The sequence below is a fragment of the Mirounga angustirostris genome, unplaced genomic scaffold (genome assembly GCF_029215605.1).
Source record: "Mirounga angustirostris isolate CCGP_5_RB_7025 unplaced genomic scaffold, mMirAng1.0.hap1 SCAF_3, whole genome shotgun sequence".
Taxonomy (NCBI): Eukaryota; Metazoa; Chordata; class Mammalia; order Carnivora; family Phocidae; genus Mirounga; species Mirounga angustirostris.
The window spans coordinates 66,100,640-66,116,618 of record NW_026991711.1 but is presented as its reverse complement, the minus strand read 5'-3'; the positions used below and the strand labels follow the sequence as shown (position 1 = coordinate 66,116,618).

General features: G+C 35.1%; 1 protein-coding gene across 9 annotated transcripts in view; it reads left to right on the top strand.

The window, feature by feature from the left end:
* Window positions 1-15,979, top strand: part of NBEA (neurobeachin) — a 680,995-nt gene that overhangs the window by 443,626 nt on the left and 221,390 nt on the right. For all 9 annotated transcript variants that reach the window (XM_064586204.1, XM_054506303.2, XM_064586203.1 and 6 more), the window contains one exon: window positions 5,395-5,519. In XM_064586204.1, the coding sequence (XP_064442274.1) occupies window positions 5,395-5,519 (125 nt within the window). The remainder of the gene's footprint in view (window positions 1-5,394; window positions 5,520-15,979) is intronic.

The window sequence follows — 15,979 nt, the reverse complement described above, 5'->3', positions numbered from 1 at the left end:
ATTGGTATTTTTTAAGAATCAGCTCTTTGTTGTTGACTTTTCTCTATTGTTTTTCTGTTTTGAATTTCATTGATTCCTATTTTTATCTTTTTTTAAGATTTTATTTATTTATCCGAGAGAGAGGGAGGGAGAGAGAGAGGAAGATCATGAGAGCAGGGGAGAGGGGTAGAGGGAGAAGCAGACTCCCCTTTGATCAGGGAGCCCAATGCAGGACTCTATCCCAGGACCCTGGGATCCTGACCTGAGCTAACGGCAGACGGCAGACGCTTAACCGACTAAGCCATTCACGTGCCCAATTCCTACCTTTATCTTTATTATTTCCTTCCTCTGTTTGCTTTGTTCTTATTTTTCTATGTTCTCAAAGTGAGAGGTTAGAGTATTGATTTGAAATATTTCATCTTTTCTAATGTGTGTATTTGTACTGTAAATTTTCCTATCATTACTGTTTTAGCTGTGTCCTAGAAACTTTGATATTTTTATTGTAATTTTTATTCAATTCGTTGTATTTTTTGTTTTCCCTTGAGAATTATTTTTTGACTCATGGGTAATTTAGTAGTGTGTTGCTTTAGTTTCCAAGAGTTTAGAGAATTTTTTTCTATTGCCTTTCTGTTATTGATTTCTATCTTTATTCCATTTTTGTAGGAGAGTACTCTGTATCATTTCAGTTCTTCTAAATTTGTTAGATATGTGTTGTGGCCCAGCATATGGTCTATCTTGGTAATATATAAGTTCCATAGACACTTGAAAACAATTTGTATTCTGCCGTTGTTAGTTGGAGTGTTCTAAATATGTTGGTTGTTGGTGGTATTGTGTTCTTCTATATCTTTGCTGATCTTCTGTCTAAGTGCTCTATCAATTCCTGAAAAGAAGGATGTATATACAGACACTATAACTCTGTGTTTGTCTTTGTCTCTTTCAGTTTACCAGTTTTTGTTTGACTTGTTTTGCAGCTCTGTTGTTTGGCACATACACATTGGGATTGGTGTCTAATTGGTAGATTGGCCCGTCTGTCATTACATAAGGTCCTTCTTTGTCTCTAGTAATTTTATTTTTTCTGTAGTAGGTGATTATCTGATATTAATATAGCCATTCCTGGTTTCCTTTGATAATGTTTGAATGATAGATCTTTTTTATTCTTTTATTTTCCACCTGCCTATATTATATTTGAAGTTGGTTTCTTATAGACAGGATTCTTTTTAAAACATTATTATTTGTTTTTTGTTTGTTATCCTTGTTTCTTATTGCTCTGTTTTTCCTGCCTTCCTGTGGATTACTTGAACATTTTTTGGAATTCCATTTTGATTTATCCGTAGCGTTTTTGAGTATATCTCTTTATATAGCTTTTTTTAGTGGTTGCCTTTTTAGTGGTTGTATATGTATTTTATCACAGTGTACTGGTGGTGTCATTTTACCAGTCCAAATGAAGTATAGCATCTTTACTTCCTTTACATCCCTTTACCCTCCCCCATTTATAGTATATCTGTCTTAAATATTATCTCTACACACACTTAGAACCACAACAGGCAGTGTTATAATTTTTGCTTCAATGGTAAAACATAATTTAGGACACTCAAGAAGAAAAGGAAAACCTATATATTTGCTCATATTTTGCTTATCATGTTCTTTTTTCCTTCCTGGTGTTCCAGTGTTCCTTTGATTGCTTTCTTTGTGTTTATAAGACTGCCTATAGCCATTTTTTAGACTAGCCCCAATGGCAACAAATACTTTATTTTCCTTCATCTGAAAAATCTTTATTTTTTTTTCCCGAAGGGTATTTTCACTGGTTGCGGGAAACTGAGTTGACAGTTCTTTTTTTCAGCACATAAAAATACTTGACCATTTCTTCTGGCCACCATAGCTTTTGATGTAAAATATGCTGTCATTCTAAGTGTTTTATATCCTGTAGATGAGGTGTCATTTTTCTCTGGCTGTTTTGTAGATTTTTTATTTATTCTTTGTTTTCAGATGTTTAATCATGATGTGTCTTGGCATAAATTTCTTCAGGTTTATTATGTACGGAGTTTAGTCAGCTTCTTTAAATCTATACATTATGCTTTGGGGCCAGATTTAGGAAGTATTCAGCCATTATTTTTTAGGGACTATTTCATCCCTGCACTCTTTCCTCTCTCCTTCCAGAACTCCAGTGACCCAAATTAGATGTTATAATCCATAGATCCCTGAGGCTTTGTTCATTTTTTTCAGTCCATTTTCTCTGTTATGCAGATTGGGCAATATTTATTGCTGTATCTGCCATTTAACTAATTTTTTCTTCTGTCCCTTCAATTCTGCTATTGAGCCCATCCACTGAGCTTTTTTTTTTTTTTTTTTTTTTTTTGGTTATTATATTTGTCAGCTCTAAAATACTTACTTGATACTTTTTTACATCTTCTAATTTTTTGCTGAGTGAGACTTTTTCTTTCTTTCCTGTGGCTTGCTATTTTTTTTATTTGCCCCAAACATGTTCATAAGTGCTTAGTGAAGCATTTTTAAAATCACACATGGTTTAGAATCCTTGCCAGAAAATTCTAACATCCCTTTCATCTCAGTTGTTAGCATCTATGGATGACTTTTTACATTCTGTTTGAGATCTTCCAGGTTCTTGGAATGACAGGTAACTTTGGATTGAAGCAGGATATTTTCTTATTCTTCTCTGAGATATTTTGTATCTTATTTAAACCTTCTATTTTAGTTGACTTTCTCTGACATTGCTCCATTAGGAGAAACAGGGAAGCACTGCATTTTTACCGCCATGTGGAGGTAGAAATCTAGTTTCCCCACTTGGACTCTGCTGATATCCAGAGAGTAAGCCGCTCCTCATTACTGCTTGGCAGGGGTGGGAGTTCCAGATCTTGTGTGGTGTCCACGAGTAGGGGTAGCCTCATTGGTGTTGATCAATGGTGAAAGTCCTAACTCTCTATTAGGCCTGCCCTGATAGCACCACAGTGGGGAGGGAGAAGGATACCTCATTACTGTCTAGCTGGAGTGGGGGAGGGGGTGGATTTCAGGCCCTCCACATGGTCTCCACTGACTTCATGAGGTGGGATACCTTGTTACCAGTCAACAGAGATGAAAGTACTGTTTCCCTATTTGACTTTCTCTGTTACCATGCTGGTGAGGATGATAGGGTATGGCATTACACCTTGATTAGGGTCTGATGTAGGCTTCCCACTCATACTTTCTGGTGTGAGTAGGTGGGTCCACAATTTCTCTGTGGTGATGGCTGGAGTACAGTAGTTGTCCACAGGTTTTCTGTCTTGCTGGGCTGCACCTTTCTTGGTTCTTTGGCTAGAGAAAACAGGCTTTGGGGGGGATTTTTTTTTTTTTTTTTTTTTTTTTGTCTACACTCATTAGTCTATGTGGGTTGCTAGTGTCTTTGCTTCTAAGTCTAGGATATATGAGGCAAAAAGATAACTCTGGGAATGCCACTATGTTGTTTCTTAGGCCCTGGGGTCGTTAGCCAGTCTGCCTTCTGCTTTCCTCCTCTCAGAGTCTTGTTATATTTGTCTTACATGTAGTGTCCAAATTTTCTCAGTCATACTTAATAGGAGGAATATAGAAAAGTATGGGTATAGTTAGAAATTTTAGATAACATTAGATCTGTCTCTCCTGGTGAATTCAAAACTTAATTTTAACATACTCTTAAGGAAAACCTTTGTAACGAGATTTTAGCAGGGTCTTCCTTAAATCACTAGGATTAGTTTGTATTTGTAAGGAGAGAACTTGTCCTATTTTATTTCATTTTATTTATTTATTTTTATTTTTTTAGAAAGAGAGAGAACGTGAATGGGGGCTGGGAGGGAGAGGCAGAGGGAGAGGGAGAGAGAGAATCTTAAGCAGGCTCCATGCCCAGCATGAAGCCCAAAGCAGGGCTTGATCACACAACCCTGAGATCATGACCTGAGCTGAAATCAAGAGTTGGACCCTTAACCAACTGAGATACCCAGGTGCCCCAGAAATTGTCCTATTTTAAATTAATGACAGAGACACTTACAACCATTATTCTTAGGTAATCTTATTTTGACAGAAAAATAAAGTTATAATAATTATGATGTGTAGAAAAACAAGTATATTCAAATATCCTTCAAATGCTTATAATTTTAATGTTCTTCTCATATGTCTCTTACCTCGTTATATTCTTTTACAGTTAAGTGGTGGAAAACAAAATTGTATAGTCATAAAATCCAAAATGTTTTTCGAAAGTAAATTATTGTTCTTAATGACTATATATGTCTCTGTATCTCCAAAGTACCAAATTGGTATAATTAATTCATTGAATATTTATTTAAAACATTGTGTAAAAAATAGTATGTTCTGTCATTGCACTAGAGATATAATGATGAGCAAAACATACACAGTTCCTGCTTTAATCAAATGTGCTATTCTTTTACAATAAATTAGCAAAATAAAAATGAAATCAAATCTTCTATGAAAGCATTTTATGTGTTTTTATGAATAGTGCTGCTCAGGAAAATTAGAATATTATCTCTTGAATATGTTACTCCAAATACTGTAGATAGAGAAAAACAGACTTCTCAAACAGTGGCATTTATCACCAACATTTATTGAAATAAAATTGAAAACAAAAATTATATCATGAAACATTCCATTGATATACAATGAACAGATTTCAGTAGATTCTGAAATATCTCGTGGATTTTTAACACCAGTTTAGAGCGCAACATAGTTTAGACAATGTTGCTCCATGAAGGCCGTGCTTGTTAATTGTTTATATTAGCTGAAAGCGGTAAAATCATCCAAGGACTCTGTTAGTGTTAGAATAATAATTTACCAAGACAATTACCACATACTGGAATTTTTTGCAGCTCTAATTCAGTATTATTAATAATGGATAAAATTGCACTTTTCTCAGGTTGCTGTGGGCAGCAGGGAATTATTTCAATGAATATTTCAGCACATTATTTTAATCATTGTTCCACCAAATCCAACTGGGCAATATTTTATGGTTCTTAATTCAGTCTACTAAGAAACCGTGGTCATTAAATTGCAAACTATTTGTAGTGAGGTCTGTCCTGTGATTTACAAGCCTTGTTAAAAACAGTGTAAAAGAATGAAAACTGTGCCATTAATACTTGTAATTTGAGGCTGCATTTGTTACTAAACTCCCCATGATTAATGTTTTCAGGAGAAGGAAGAACATTGTAGAGAAAGCAGAACTGAGTATTACAGGGCTTAAAATATAAGAATGTTACTATTTTAAGTTTTGGTCATTTGTACAGGAAACATGTATGTAAACACAATTGTAAAAGATAAAGATCTCCAAAATCATCTTAATTTTCCTTTGAGACCAAGGAAATAAAGCTTTAATGTTGTGTAAAAAAATATATTTCCCATTTTACATTGTTATTAATAGTGACGACTGTTTCTCATTCCTAGCCAACTGCATGATTTCTGGCGTTTGGATTACTGGGAAGATGATCTTCGCCGAAGGAGACGGTTTGTTCGTAATGCGTTTGGCTCCACTCACGCTGAAGCTCTCCTCAAGGCTGCAGTAGAGTATGGTCAGTACCAATGCCTCTTACACAAAAATACTCTGGATATGACGTAACTCTTTGTGGTTGGTAATTCATTTTTTTCACTAACACTTAAAATTCTCCATGTTGTAAGTCAAAAATACTGTGCTCTGCTTTATCCTTCAGCATCATGTAGGTGACACTTAATCAACCCAGTTCTTCGCCCATGATGTATGTTAGACCTTTCAGCTTCTTAATAGACTAAAAGACCTTATATAACTGGTTATTACCCAACGTCCATCTCATACAGCCTAAAACAAGAGTAAAGTGAGTTTCTTTTTCAGGGTCTTTCAAACTTTGGTGACCAAGACACAAGGTGTAAAAAATATATATGATTATAATTGAGTACTCAGACTTAAATATTTTTATGGATAATTTGTATATGTATACACACACTCATGTATACTGTGTGAATATACATATATACATGAAATATATATGCACATACATGTGGCATTTGTATTTATATATATATGCACATAGTTGTGTATTTAACTGAAACAAATGCCTTATTAATAATCTCATTACATGACATTCTCTATTTTATTAGTAGTCTATTCTTTTCTGTCTAAAAAAATAAAATTAAAATAAATCCTGCTACAATATGTCCATTTAAGTTCCCAGCCCTCCATTGGGTTGCAAATAAAGTTTAAAAAAGACCATCTCACATTAAAAATATCATCAACTGTCACACTACAGTAGAACTAACCTAATTTGTCTTTTAAAAAATGTATAATAAATAGAAAACATGAAAATACTTGCTGTCTACCAAGAAGTATAAATAGGACTATTTTGTCCCATTTTTAAGTGCTCTAACAAGTTTAAGTGTGATTTACCATCTCAAAATTTTACAAACTCTGTACACTCAGAAAATACCATTGATGAATACTGTTTATACATTTTTGTTATTAACCACTTTTATTCTTACAATTACTTTTGTTATTATTAGGTTAATTTTCATTTACTTGAGTGTGATAAGTGAGCCATCTGTTTTAAAATTTACCATAGTTTATAACATTCGTAACTATTCATGTTCTTGATGGATTAAACAGAGAAAATACTTAATCTTGATAAAAAGAAAATGTGCAAAGCTTTTAAAATTTGTTGTGCAAATAGTCTGTGAATTGATACAACTTAGTAAGGGTCAAACATAGTTAAATAAATACATGAGGATTTCATATGAAGCTATTATGCCTAAGATAAAAGTTACAACATAACTTTATATGATAAAAGTAACTAACAGAAAGATTATACTAGAAAGAAAACTTATAGTTGACCAGTACTATAGGGGATTTCTTCAATCAACAAGAGAGATCACCAAAGGGATTTTTTAGCACCTAAGGATTTAAACTTAACTTGAGGTATTATAATTATGCTTAAAATGAGGTATTATCTTAATCTGTAGAAGAGATTTTTTAGAAATACCTACTTCAAGTGGCATGCTTTGTAATGTAAACTTAAAATTATTTAAACTCCATTTCGTATACCCAATAATTTAGACTTTTTCACCAACTCATCCTATTTGAATTCATCCCATTTGAAAACAGAAACATCTAGAGACAATTTGTAACAGAGTTAGGCTAAATTGATATTATTGGTAATAATGAGTTGCCGAGGGTTTAATTACATAGGATCCACATTTTACTACATTCAGCATTCTATTGGTTGCTTTTAAAAAGTCTCTTAGAAAAAAAAATTTTTTGGTTCTCTATAAAAGTGGAAACTTGGTTTAATTTATAAAATATCTCTATTATTAAACCATTGTTAAAGCCTATCAGAAACAAATTTTAAAATCTTTTACCTTAAAATCTTTTTTTTTTTTTTAGATTTTATTTATTTATTTGACAGAGAGAGACACAGCGAGAGAGGGAACACAAGCAGGGGGAGTGGGAGAGGGAGAAGCAGGCTTCCCGCAGAGCAGGGAGCCTGATGCGGGGCTCGATCCCAGGACCCTGGGATCATGACCTGAGCCGAAGGCAGATGCTTAACGACTGAGCCACCCAGGCGCCCCTACCTTAAAATCTTTTAAGACATCTGATAGGTGGGGCGCCTGGGTGGCTCAGTCGTTAAGCATCTGCCTTCGGCTCAGGTCATGATCCCAGGGTCCTGGGATCGAGCCCCGCATTGGGCTCCCTGCTCAGTGGGAGGCCTGCTTCTCCCTCTCCCACTCCCCCTGCTTGTGTTCCCTCTCTCGCTGTGTCTCTCTCTGTCAAATAAATAAAATCTTTAAAAAATAAATAAATAAAAAATAAAATAAAATAAAAAATAAAATCTTTAAAAAAAAAAAAGACATCTGATAGGTTATGGTAACATAGTAACTATTGTTAATGAACCTAAACTGAAAATAGTAGTCTAATTTTGAAATAGATGGAAGATGTAGGTGATACTAAATATCCTGTGTGTGTGGTATAAGAGTATTTTAAAATATATAGCACTTTATGAATTTTAAATACTGAATCATCATCATCAGTATTCACAACTTACTATCTCTCTTGAGTTGGGTTCTTTGATAGAAGGAAACGGGTATTTTTTTTATTTTATTCATATCTAGAACAAAGACCACGTGTATGCCGTAAAATATTCAGGAAAGCTATATGGTACCCACGCCAGAGTTATTATCACATCATTGTCAGGATTAGGGTCATGTGATGGAAGACAAAGGAGAACTAAAACAATTCTACCTCCAAAAACAACTTAAGAGCATACTCCTTCAACCTTCATCAGAGTTCACATCAGTGGACTTTTGGAACCATGCTGACAGTAGGTAGGGAGTAAAATATGGAGGATTGTCAAGAGTGAGTGGAAAAGTACTCCCTGGTGTGATCTGTTCATAGAAATAGAAGGAGGTGGGGGGGCACCTGGGTGGCTCAGATGCTTAAGTGTCTGCCTTTAGCTCAGGTCATGATCCCAGGGTCCTGGGATCGAGCCCCACATCAGGCTCCTGGCTCAGCGAGGAGCCTGCTTCTCCCTCTCCCTCTGCCTCTCTTCCTGCTCATGCTTTCTCTCTCTCTCTCTCTCTCTCTCTCTGTATCTCTGTGTCTCAAATGAATACATAAAAAAATCTTTAAAAAAAAAAAAAAAAGAAATAGAAGGAGGTGGGGCGCCTGAGTGGCTTAGACAGTTAAGTGTCCAACACTTGATTTCAGCTCAGGTTATGATCTCGGGGGTCATAAGATCAAGCCCCACATGGGGCTCCATTCTCAGTAGGGAGTCTGCTTGAGATTCTCTCTCCCTCTGCCTCTGTCTCTCCCTCCTTTCATCTCTCTCTCTCTCAAATAAGTAAATAAATTAAAAAAAAAAAAACAAGAAAAGAAATAGAATGAGGAATTACAAACTGCTAAGAGAAAAACGTGATATTGAATCATCCTCCAAACTCTTAATGTGCCTCTAACCCATATAGAAAGTATTTCTTCAGAAGAAATAGGAAATAAATATCAGTAATTATTACAAAGCACTTTATCCAATAAAAATAAATGTTGAAAACCTTAACTGAAAACACATTTTGTGTATTTTATTTTATTTTATTTTATTTTTTTAAAGATTTTATTTATTTGACAGAGACACAGCAAGAGAGGGAACACAAGCAGGGGGAGTGGGAGAGGGAGAAGCAGGCCTCCCGCTGAGCAGGGAGCCCCATGTGGGACTTGATCCCGGGACCCCGGGATCATGACCTGAGCCGAAGGCAGGCGCTTAACGACTGAGCCACCCAGTCGCCCCCATTTTGTGTATTTTAAATAAAGCTTTTGTATTCACATATTGCTAAAACATTCATATAAAAGTCAAAAATTCAGCCCATCTTCTGGCCACTCTGCCTGCCTTTACACATTTAAATGTGTTTAAGTATCTTAGAGTCTAGCAGTGGGTAGACTAACACCCAAATGATTGAATGATTGGGTTTGTGTAGACATAGAAAAGGTATATTTTTTGTATAAGCCTTCACATTTTGAGAGGGCTTCTAGGACAAATTGAAATTCAATGTGTTCCTTCCTCTATGTTAAATAATTATACTATTTCAATTTCCCTATGCATTCTATCTTGAAAGTTAAGCATTAAATGCCCAGAAACTCTGCTACAATCTCTGGTCAAAGTAATTTTTGTATTCCTCTACATTGTGGCAACAAAATTCTTTTAGGAATGGAAGGATATTTTATGAGTGGAACTTTCAGTATGGCTAGAGTGTTTGAATCAGTGATCAGAGTTTTCAGAATTTTAAACAGGTTGTACAAGCTGAGGAAATATCCTTCAATTACTTCAATAGGGAATACTTACATGGCCATCAGAGCAGTCCCTGGGATTTGAACACTGGTCAGGTCTATCTGTTCATTCCTGGTATGCTCACTTTCAAGACTGTGAGCCTGGATTCATGTAAAAGAACTGAAACTGAACTAGCAGACTTAATATTTTATTTAAAACTTTTTGAATCACTTGATTTTTCCCTAAATTCAAACATTTAGATTAAATTGTAGTTAAACTTTCATGGGATGGGCAAAAATATTTAGCCATAATTTGGCCATTCTTTTCAGACAATTTATGTGGAGCCACAAAGCAAATATCTTAACAGGGCTTTCTTTTATATGAGCAAATAATCAGAATTGGATATATTTTCTTTTTTTTTTTTTTAAAGATTTTATTTATTTGACAGAGCACAAGCAGAGGGAGAGAGAGGGAGAAGCAGGTTCCCTACTGAGCAAGGAGCCCGATATGGGACTCGATCCCAGTACCCTGGGATCATGACCTGGGCTGAAGGCAGCCGCTTAACCGACTGAGCCACCCAGGCGTCCCTGGATATATTTTCAAGAAGACAAAAAGGACAATAATTTTGTTTCATATTGACTTTGGAAAGCTTTCCCTCCGATTTCATTATTAAAACTTTTGGTTGACCTTTTTCTATTAGAAAACATCCTTAATACTGATGGAGTTTTTCATGCTTCTTAGTAATGCTAATGAGTTGAATAATTTATGAGGTTGTCATGTGCAAAAGATTTGGTGTGATTTGATATACTTTCAGCCTTGGTGTTGGAATGTGATTAATAAAAACCTAGAGGCATGTGAATTTTTTTTCCTGATGTTTAATGTTCTAATTTTGTATGTATTAAGTATGTTATTTAGGTGTTTTCTAATAGTAAAATTTCATATAAGTGCAAATTTAATTGATAACTAGGAATTTTACAGACCATAAGGAAGAATATAAGGAAAATATTTTAAAACTCATAAATACATCTTCTGACTTGCAAGGTTTTCTTCTTCAGGGCAAATTAGCTAATGAGGAAATGATTGCAAAGGGAGATTTTGTATATTTATATGTTTAAATAAAACCTCAACTGGTCAACTTCTAGTATATTTCTGGTGCTTAAAGATGATGCTGTCAAAGGATAGTGCAAAATCTTAATAAGTTTGATTGTCTTTGTTGACTGTCAATTATCATTTAGGACTCTGTTTCCCTTCCATAAAATTATAGTGGAACAATGTTTCATCAAAGCCTAAGATCGCAAGCTCCCCCATGTCTGTGATCAAAGACATCATCTTAAATAGGTCTGATCAGGCATCGCAGAAGAGGGCAGCCTGCTTCAGCTGGAAGAAAAAAAAAACATGGAGCAAAGATGACAAAGTTAATCAGTCATTTCTTTGGCAATAAATAATAAGATATGCTGAGAACTGCAAATGAGAACATCCTTAAGTTCCTCAGAGATGTGTCTGCTTAACACCTGATTTATCTAAGCTTGTGAAGCCATCAAGATATGACCTTGATGAATAAAAATCAGCTCTGTAATGAATCTGGAATTAAATTAGTTTTGATGGTATATGCATGGCTACTGTAACGTGCTACTTGCAGAAATAAGGAAAGCGCTGAGAATAAAAAAGTCTAATGTGTCTTTAAAAATTGTTGAGAAAAAAGCTAATTATCTGACTTCTATTTTAAGAGTTTATAATTATTATCATATTTGAGAAATATGACTTGATTTTTTTACTAAATAGCCTGTTGTTTGTCTTATGTAGAAACACTAACAAACATCTTACTGTTCATTGAATACTCCATTTTAATTGGTATATTATTAATTGACTCTCCGTATCTGGAATGAACTAGGTGATCTGATTATGGTTAAAATAATTCACTTAAAAGTGAATGATGTAAACTCTTTGAAAAGAGAGGGAGAAAAAGAAATGCAGGGGACCATCTTTCACTCTTTTTGGTGCCACTGTCCTATTTTAATATCATAGCACTGTCTTCATCATTTGTTCTTTTTCTTTTTTTAAGATTTTTTTCTTTCTTTATTGGTTTGAGAGAGAGAGCGAGTGAAAGCAGGAACAGGGGAGAGGGCTAGAGGGAGAGGGAGCAGACTCCCCACTGAGCAGAGACCCTGAGATCATGACCTGAGCCCAAGGCAGACGCTTAACTGACTGAGCCACCAGGCGCTCCTTCACCCTTTGGTTCTTATAGTCTCTTAAAATAATTAAAACAGATTATATAAATACTAAGTCATAAGGTATGCCTATCAAATGCATTTTACAGACTATATGGCATTTTTGTATCAACAAATGTTCTAACAACTCCCTGTTTTGTGTTGAAGATTCAGATGGTAGGCTTTAAACAGATTCAGAAAAATCAAATAACTTTATTAATTTAAGAGCACTCACTGAATATCTTCTACATGCCATGCATGTGCTAGATGCTGGCTTCAGAGTTTGAGACCGTTTCTACCTTCTAAGAGCACATAGTGTAGCGCGGTGGAGGTGCGCATGTGTTACCAGCATCTACTGAACAGAGACTGCTGCTAAAATACCCTGTCATGCACAGGACAGTTTCCGCAGAACAATGACAACAACAGAAATCCAGCCCTAAATGTCACTAGTCCCGAGGTCGGAAAATCCTGGTCTACTGGAAAGAAAGAGTTATCATAGACAGAGGTAGTAGTTCATAAAGGAGCACAGGTGAGAGTGGGAGAGTCTGGTGGGTTGGAGTAGACTTCTTAGAAGTAATTAACTTAGAAACTGTCTTGAGAGATTAGGAATTTACCAGGTGAGCCAGGAATGGTGGTAGTAACAGAAATTACCAAGACATGAAGCCATAAAAGAGCCGAACTTATTCCTTTGAATGGCCTCAATATTTTGCATTTTGTGATAGACCACTTTGTAAAGATTTCAGAAAATACTTGACTTTGGACGTGTCATGATCTGAGATACAAACCATTTGAAAACAGGAAATGAGATTTTCTATTTATTCCATTTAGAGTATCCACATTAATTCAATTTATGTATTTAGTTGCTGGGTTTTTTCTCACTGATGTTTTTTATTTAATTGATAATTGATTAATTTCAAGGTATACATACAGTATTTTGGCCACATCATTTCATCATTTTCAGTAATAGCGTTGAAGAATGGGATTCCTATGAAATAGGTCTTACAAATATGGTATTTTCAAATTCTGAAATGTATTTTTTATGTCTGCACTTTATTTCCACTTAGAGCATTGAAGGCTGTTTAAGATAGAGAGCTGACAAAATTATACTACTGCTGAGTGGCATGGAGCTGTTCATAATCTTACTTATATTCTTTTAGACTCATTTTTCATAAAGTGTATACACAGTTGCATTTAGAAATAATTACAATGCACTATGATAAATATTTTTATTGAAGTGTATTAAAATGCTATCTGAGCTCACTGAAGGGGTTTGCTTAACTGAAGAAATAAATTTTAGCTGGACTTGAAAGGGTGAATGGAGATCTTCCCAAGCCAGTAGGTGAGATGGTGGCCATGTGGAGCAAGGGACCACACAACACAACGTAATGTGTCCAGGGAATGCAAGACGGTGGCGTGTGATGGAACACAGGACGGTGTAGGGAAATGGTACAAAATGAGGCTAAAAGGCCCGTTGGGGGCCATATTGTACAAGGATTTGTCAATAGACAGAGCCATTAACGGATTTTTATCTGAGAAAATGACAGACCAGAGAAGTTAGGTGACATGCTAACTAGTAAGTGGTAGAGAGAACAAAAGCTCAATCTCAATACCCTTCTCTTACTATATAGGGTGTTCCTGTCGGTACACTTGGAGTTTTCTTAACTGCAAGAGCATTATTGAGCTTTTCTCCACTTTGAAGTTTACCTGTTAAATTTTGGCTTACTCTTGTAGCCTATAGAGACATATAATCCATAAAGACATATCAGGACACACTGTAGTACAGTAGTATCCTTTACAGTGTGCACTTCCTGTGTCATTTACAAAAATGTATTTTAAAATGTTCTGGGTGTTTTTAAAAGTGCTTTAAATAAGCTGTCTCAGCCCCACCTCTTAGCTATTCCATCTTTTTATAATTAAAGAGAAATTTTTGTTAATTACTTTTTTCTTCCATGTCTCTGAGCCAGTTGCTTATCTAACCAAAATATCTCCTACTCCCATTTCCCAGGGTTTTAAAGTAAATTTTCCACACCAAAGTGTGTAACAGGCTTTTCACAGAAAAACCAAGCATCATTCCCCAGGTTGATGCCACCCAGTGCCAGGGAAAGCGTGCCCACCCTCTCCTCTAAGTTGCCCAAATCATCTTTTCTTTAATTCCCAGGATTGCCAGAACTTTCTTCCAGGCTACTACTCATCTGCCATCTACTCCTCCTGACTCGTGATACAAGATTTCTTTAATTCTTTTTTTCTTTCTTCCTTCCTTTCTTCCTTCCTTCTTTCCTTCCTGAAGAGAAACATGCTCATTGTAGAAAATCTAGAAAATGCCAGAAAAGCACAGAACGAGGATAAAAACCACTACAGACAACCATGTAAAGTAGCTGTCTTTGCTGTTTTCGATGGACTTTATTTCATACTACTCTTTTTGTAAGCGCATTTTAACATAGGAGCCAAATGCTATGCTGTGTACTCAAATAATCACAAAGATGAATAATGCATCATCTCTGCTCTGTATGATGTTTAGAGGGTTCCAAACTGCCCCAAGTTTTCTATATGTTTTAGCACTTTTTCCCACAAGTAAAGTGTGCCATGTGATTTTTAATATAATAAAATCCTAGTTCAAATATTTAAAAATTACCCTAACTTCATGGCCAATCAAAACACTACCAAGTAATATCCAGTCTAAAATGCACAGGGATTCCACATTTATCATCATGTATATTCTTAAAATAATGGTTTATCAAATTTCCTTTAAAACGCACAGAGTGCAGTTTTCTACATTCACTCCATTAAGAAGCTTATTAAGTTAGCATTTTATAGTTATATAGTGCTGCACTTAAATTCAATAATATTTTCTTGCACCTTTTTAATTGCATTTTTTTCAGTTTAAAAATGCTGTTTGAGAATATCCCCTTTGTTGGCCTGCTCTAAGAAATATTGCCTACATATGAATATTTTGAATTAGGAATAAATGAAATTCCATTTTTGCTGTCAGAACCAAATTGTAAAAATGCATTGCATGTCTTGGAAAATCAGTATACTCTATTAGCACGCCTGTCAATATAAAAAGTGCATTCCATTTCCACCTCTTGCTCTAATAACCTTTTCTGTGTTACTCTGAGGCAGTTCACATAATCAGAGTATATTGTCAGCTTACTGGAGTTGGGGAAGCATGAAATGAAAATCACGTTAATATTGATCCAATTCTTTTACTTGCAAGTGTCCTTGATGTCCTTTTCCACTGAGCAATAACTGTTGATGTTAGGCAGCCATTTTCTTATTTTATTTCTTATAGTCCAGTAAATCGTTTACAAGCATAACTAATCTGAATAAGAATTTACCGCTCAGAATAATTTCTACGAACACTTTATCTTAATTAATGCCCATACTGCTAATTCTACACTTTACCACTGAATATTTTCCTCGAGCTTTTCAGGGAACAGCCTACCTGCAGATACAATGTTTGTCTAGTTTGAAACAAACAGAAGTCTATGCAAGTTCTTCATTGGTAAACACACAAAGGATGCTACACTCTAATTTTATGTGATATAAGGATGTGCTAAAATGGACCATAAGTAACATCAATTATTGATTCAGGCAAGGATTACTATTTCTGAATCAAATTCATTATAAATTTGAAGCTGGTATCTTGGGTTTTTAGTTTTTTGGTAGTTTAGATAATATCTCTTTTGGATTATTCAGTATATTCTCAGTCAACAAAAATGAAGTGGGAACCACAGTTAAATCTAACACATTCAGACTAAAGTACCCACAGCTAAGAAAGGAGGGATTTGGTGTCTGAACCATCCGGATTTCTTATCTGTTTATTAAATCTGGTCAATAACCATTCAAATTTTTACTTAAAGTGTATTTGAAACAGCAAATAAAAACCATCTATTTCATTTGTGAAAATACCTGCTTTCATAAAATGATTTTGTGTTGATGAAGTGTCTCCTGACTCAGCATCAATGTAAAAGAGAAAAAAAGATACCTGAGACTTGGAGTCATTCTTTTTAGTAGTATTTTCATTCAGTGTCACTAATAGTTTTTTAT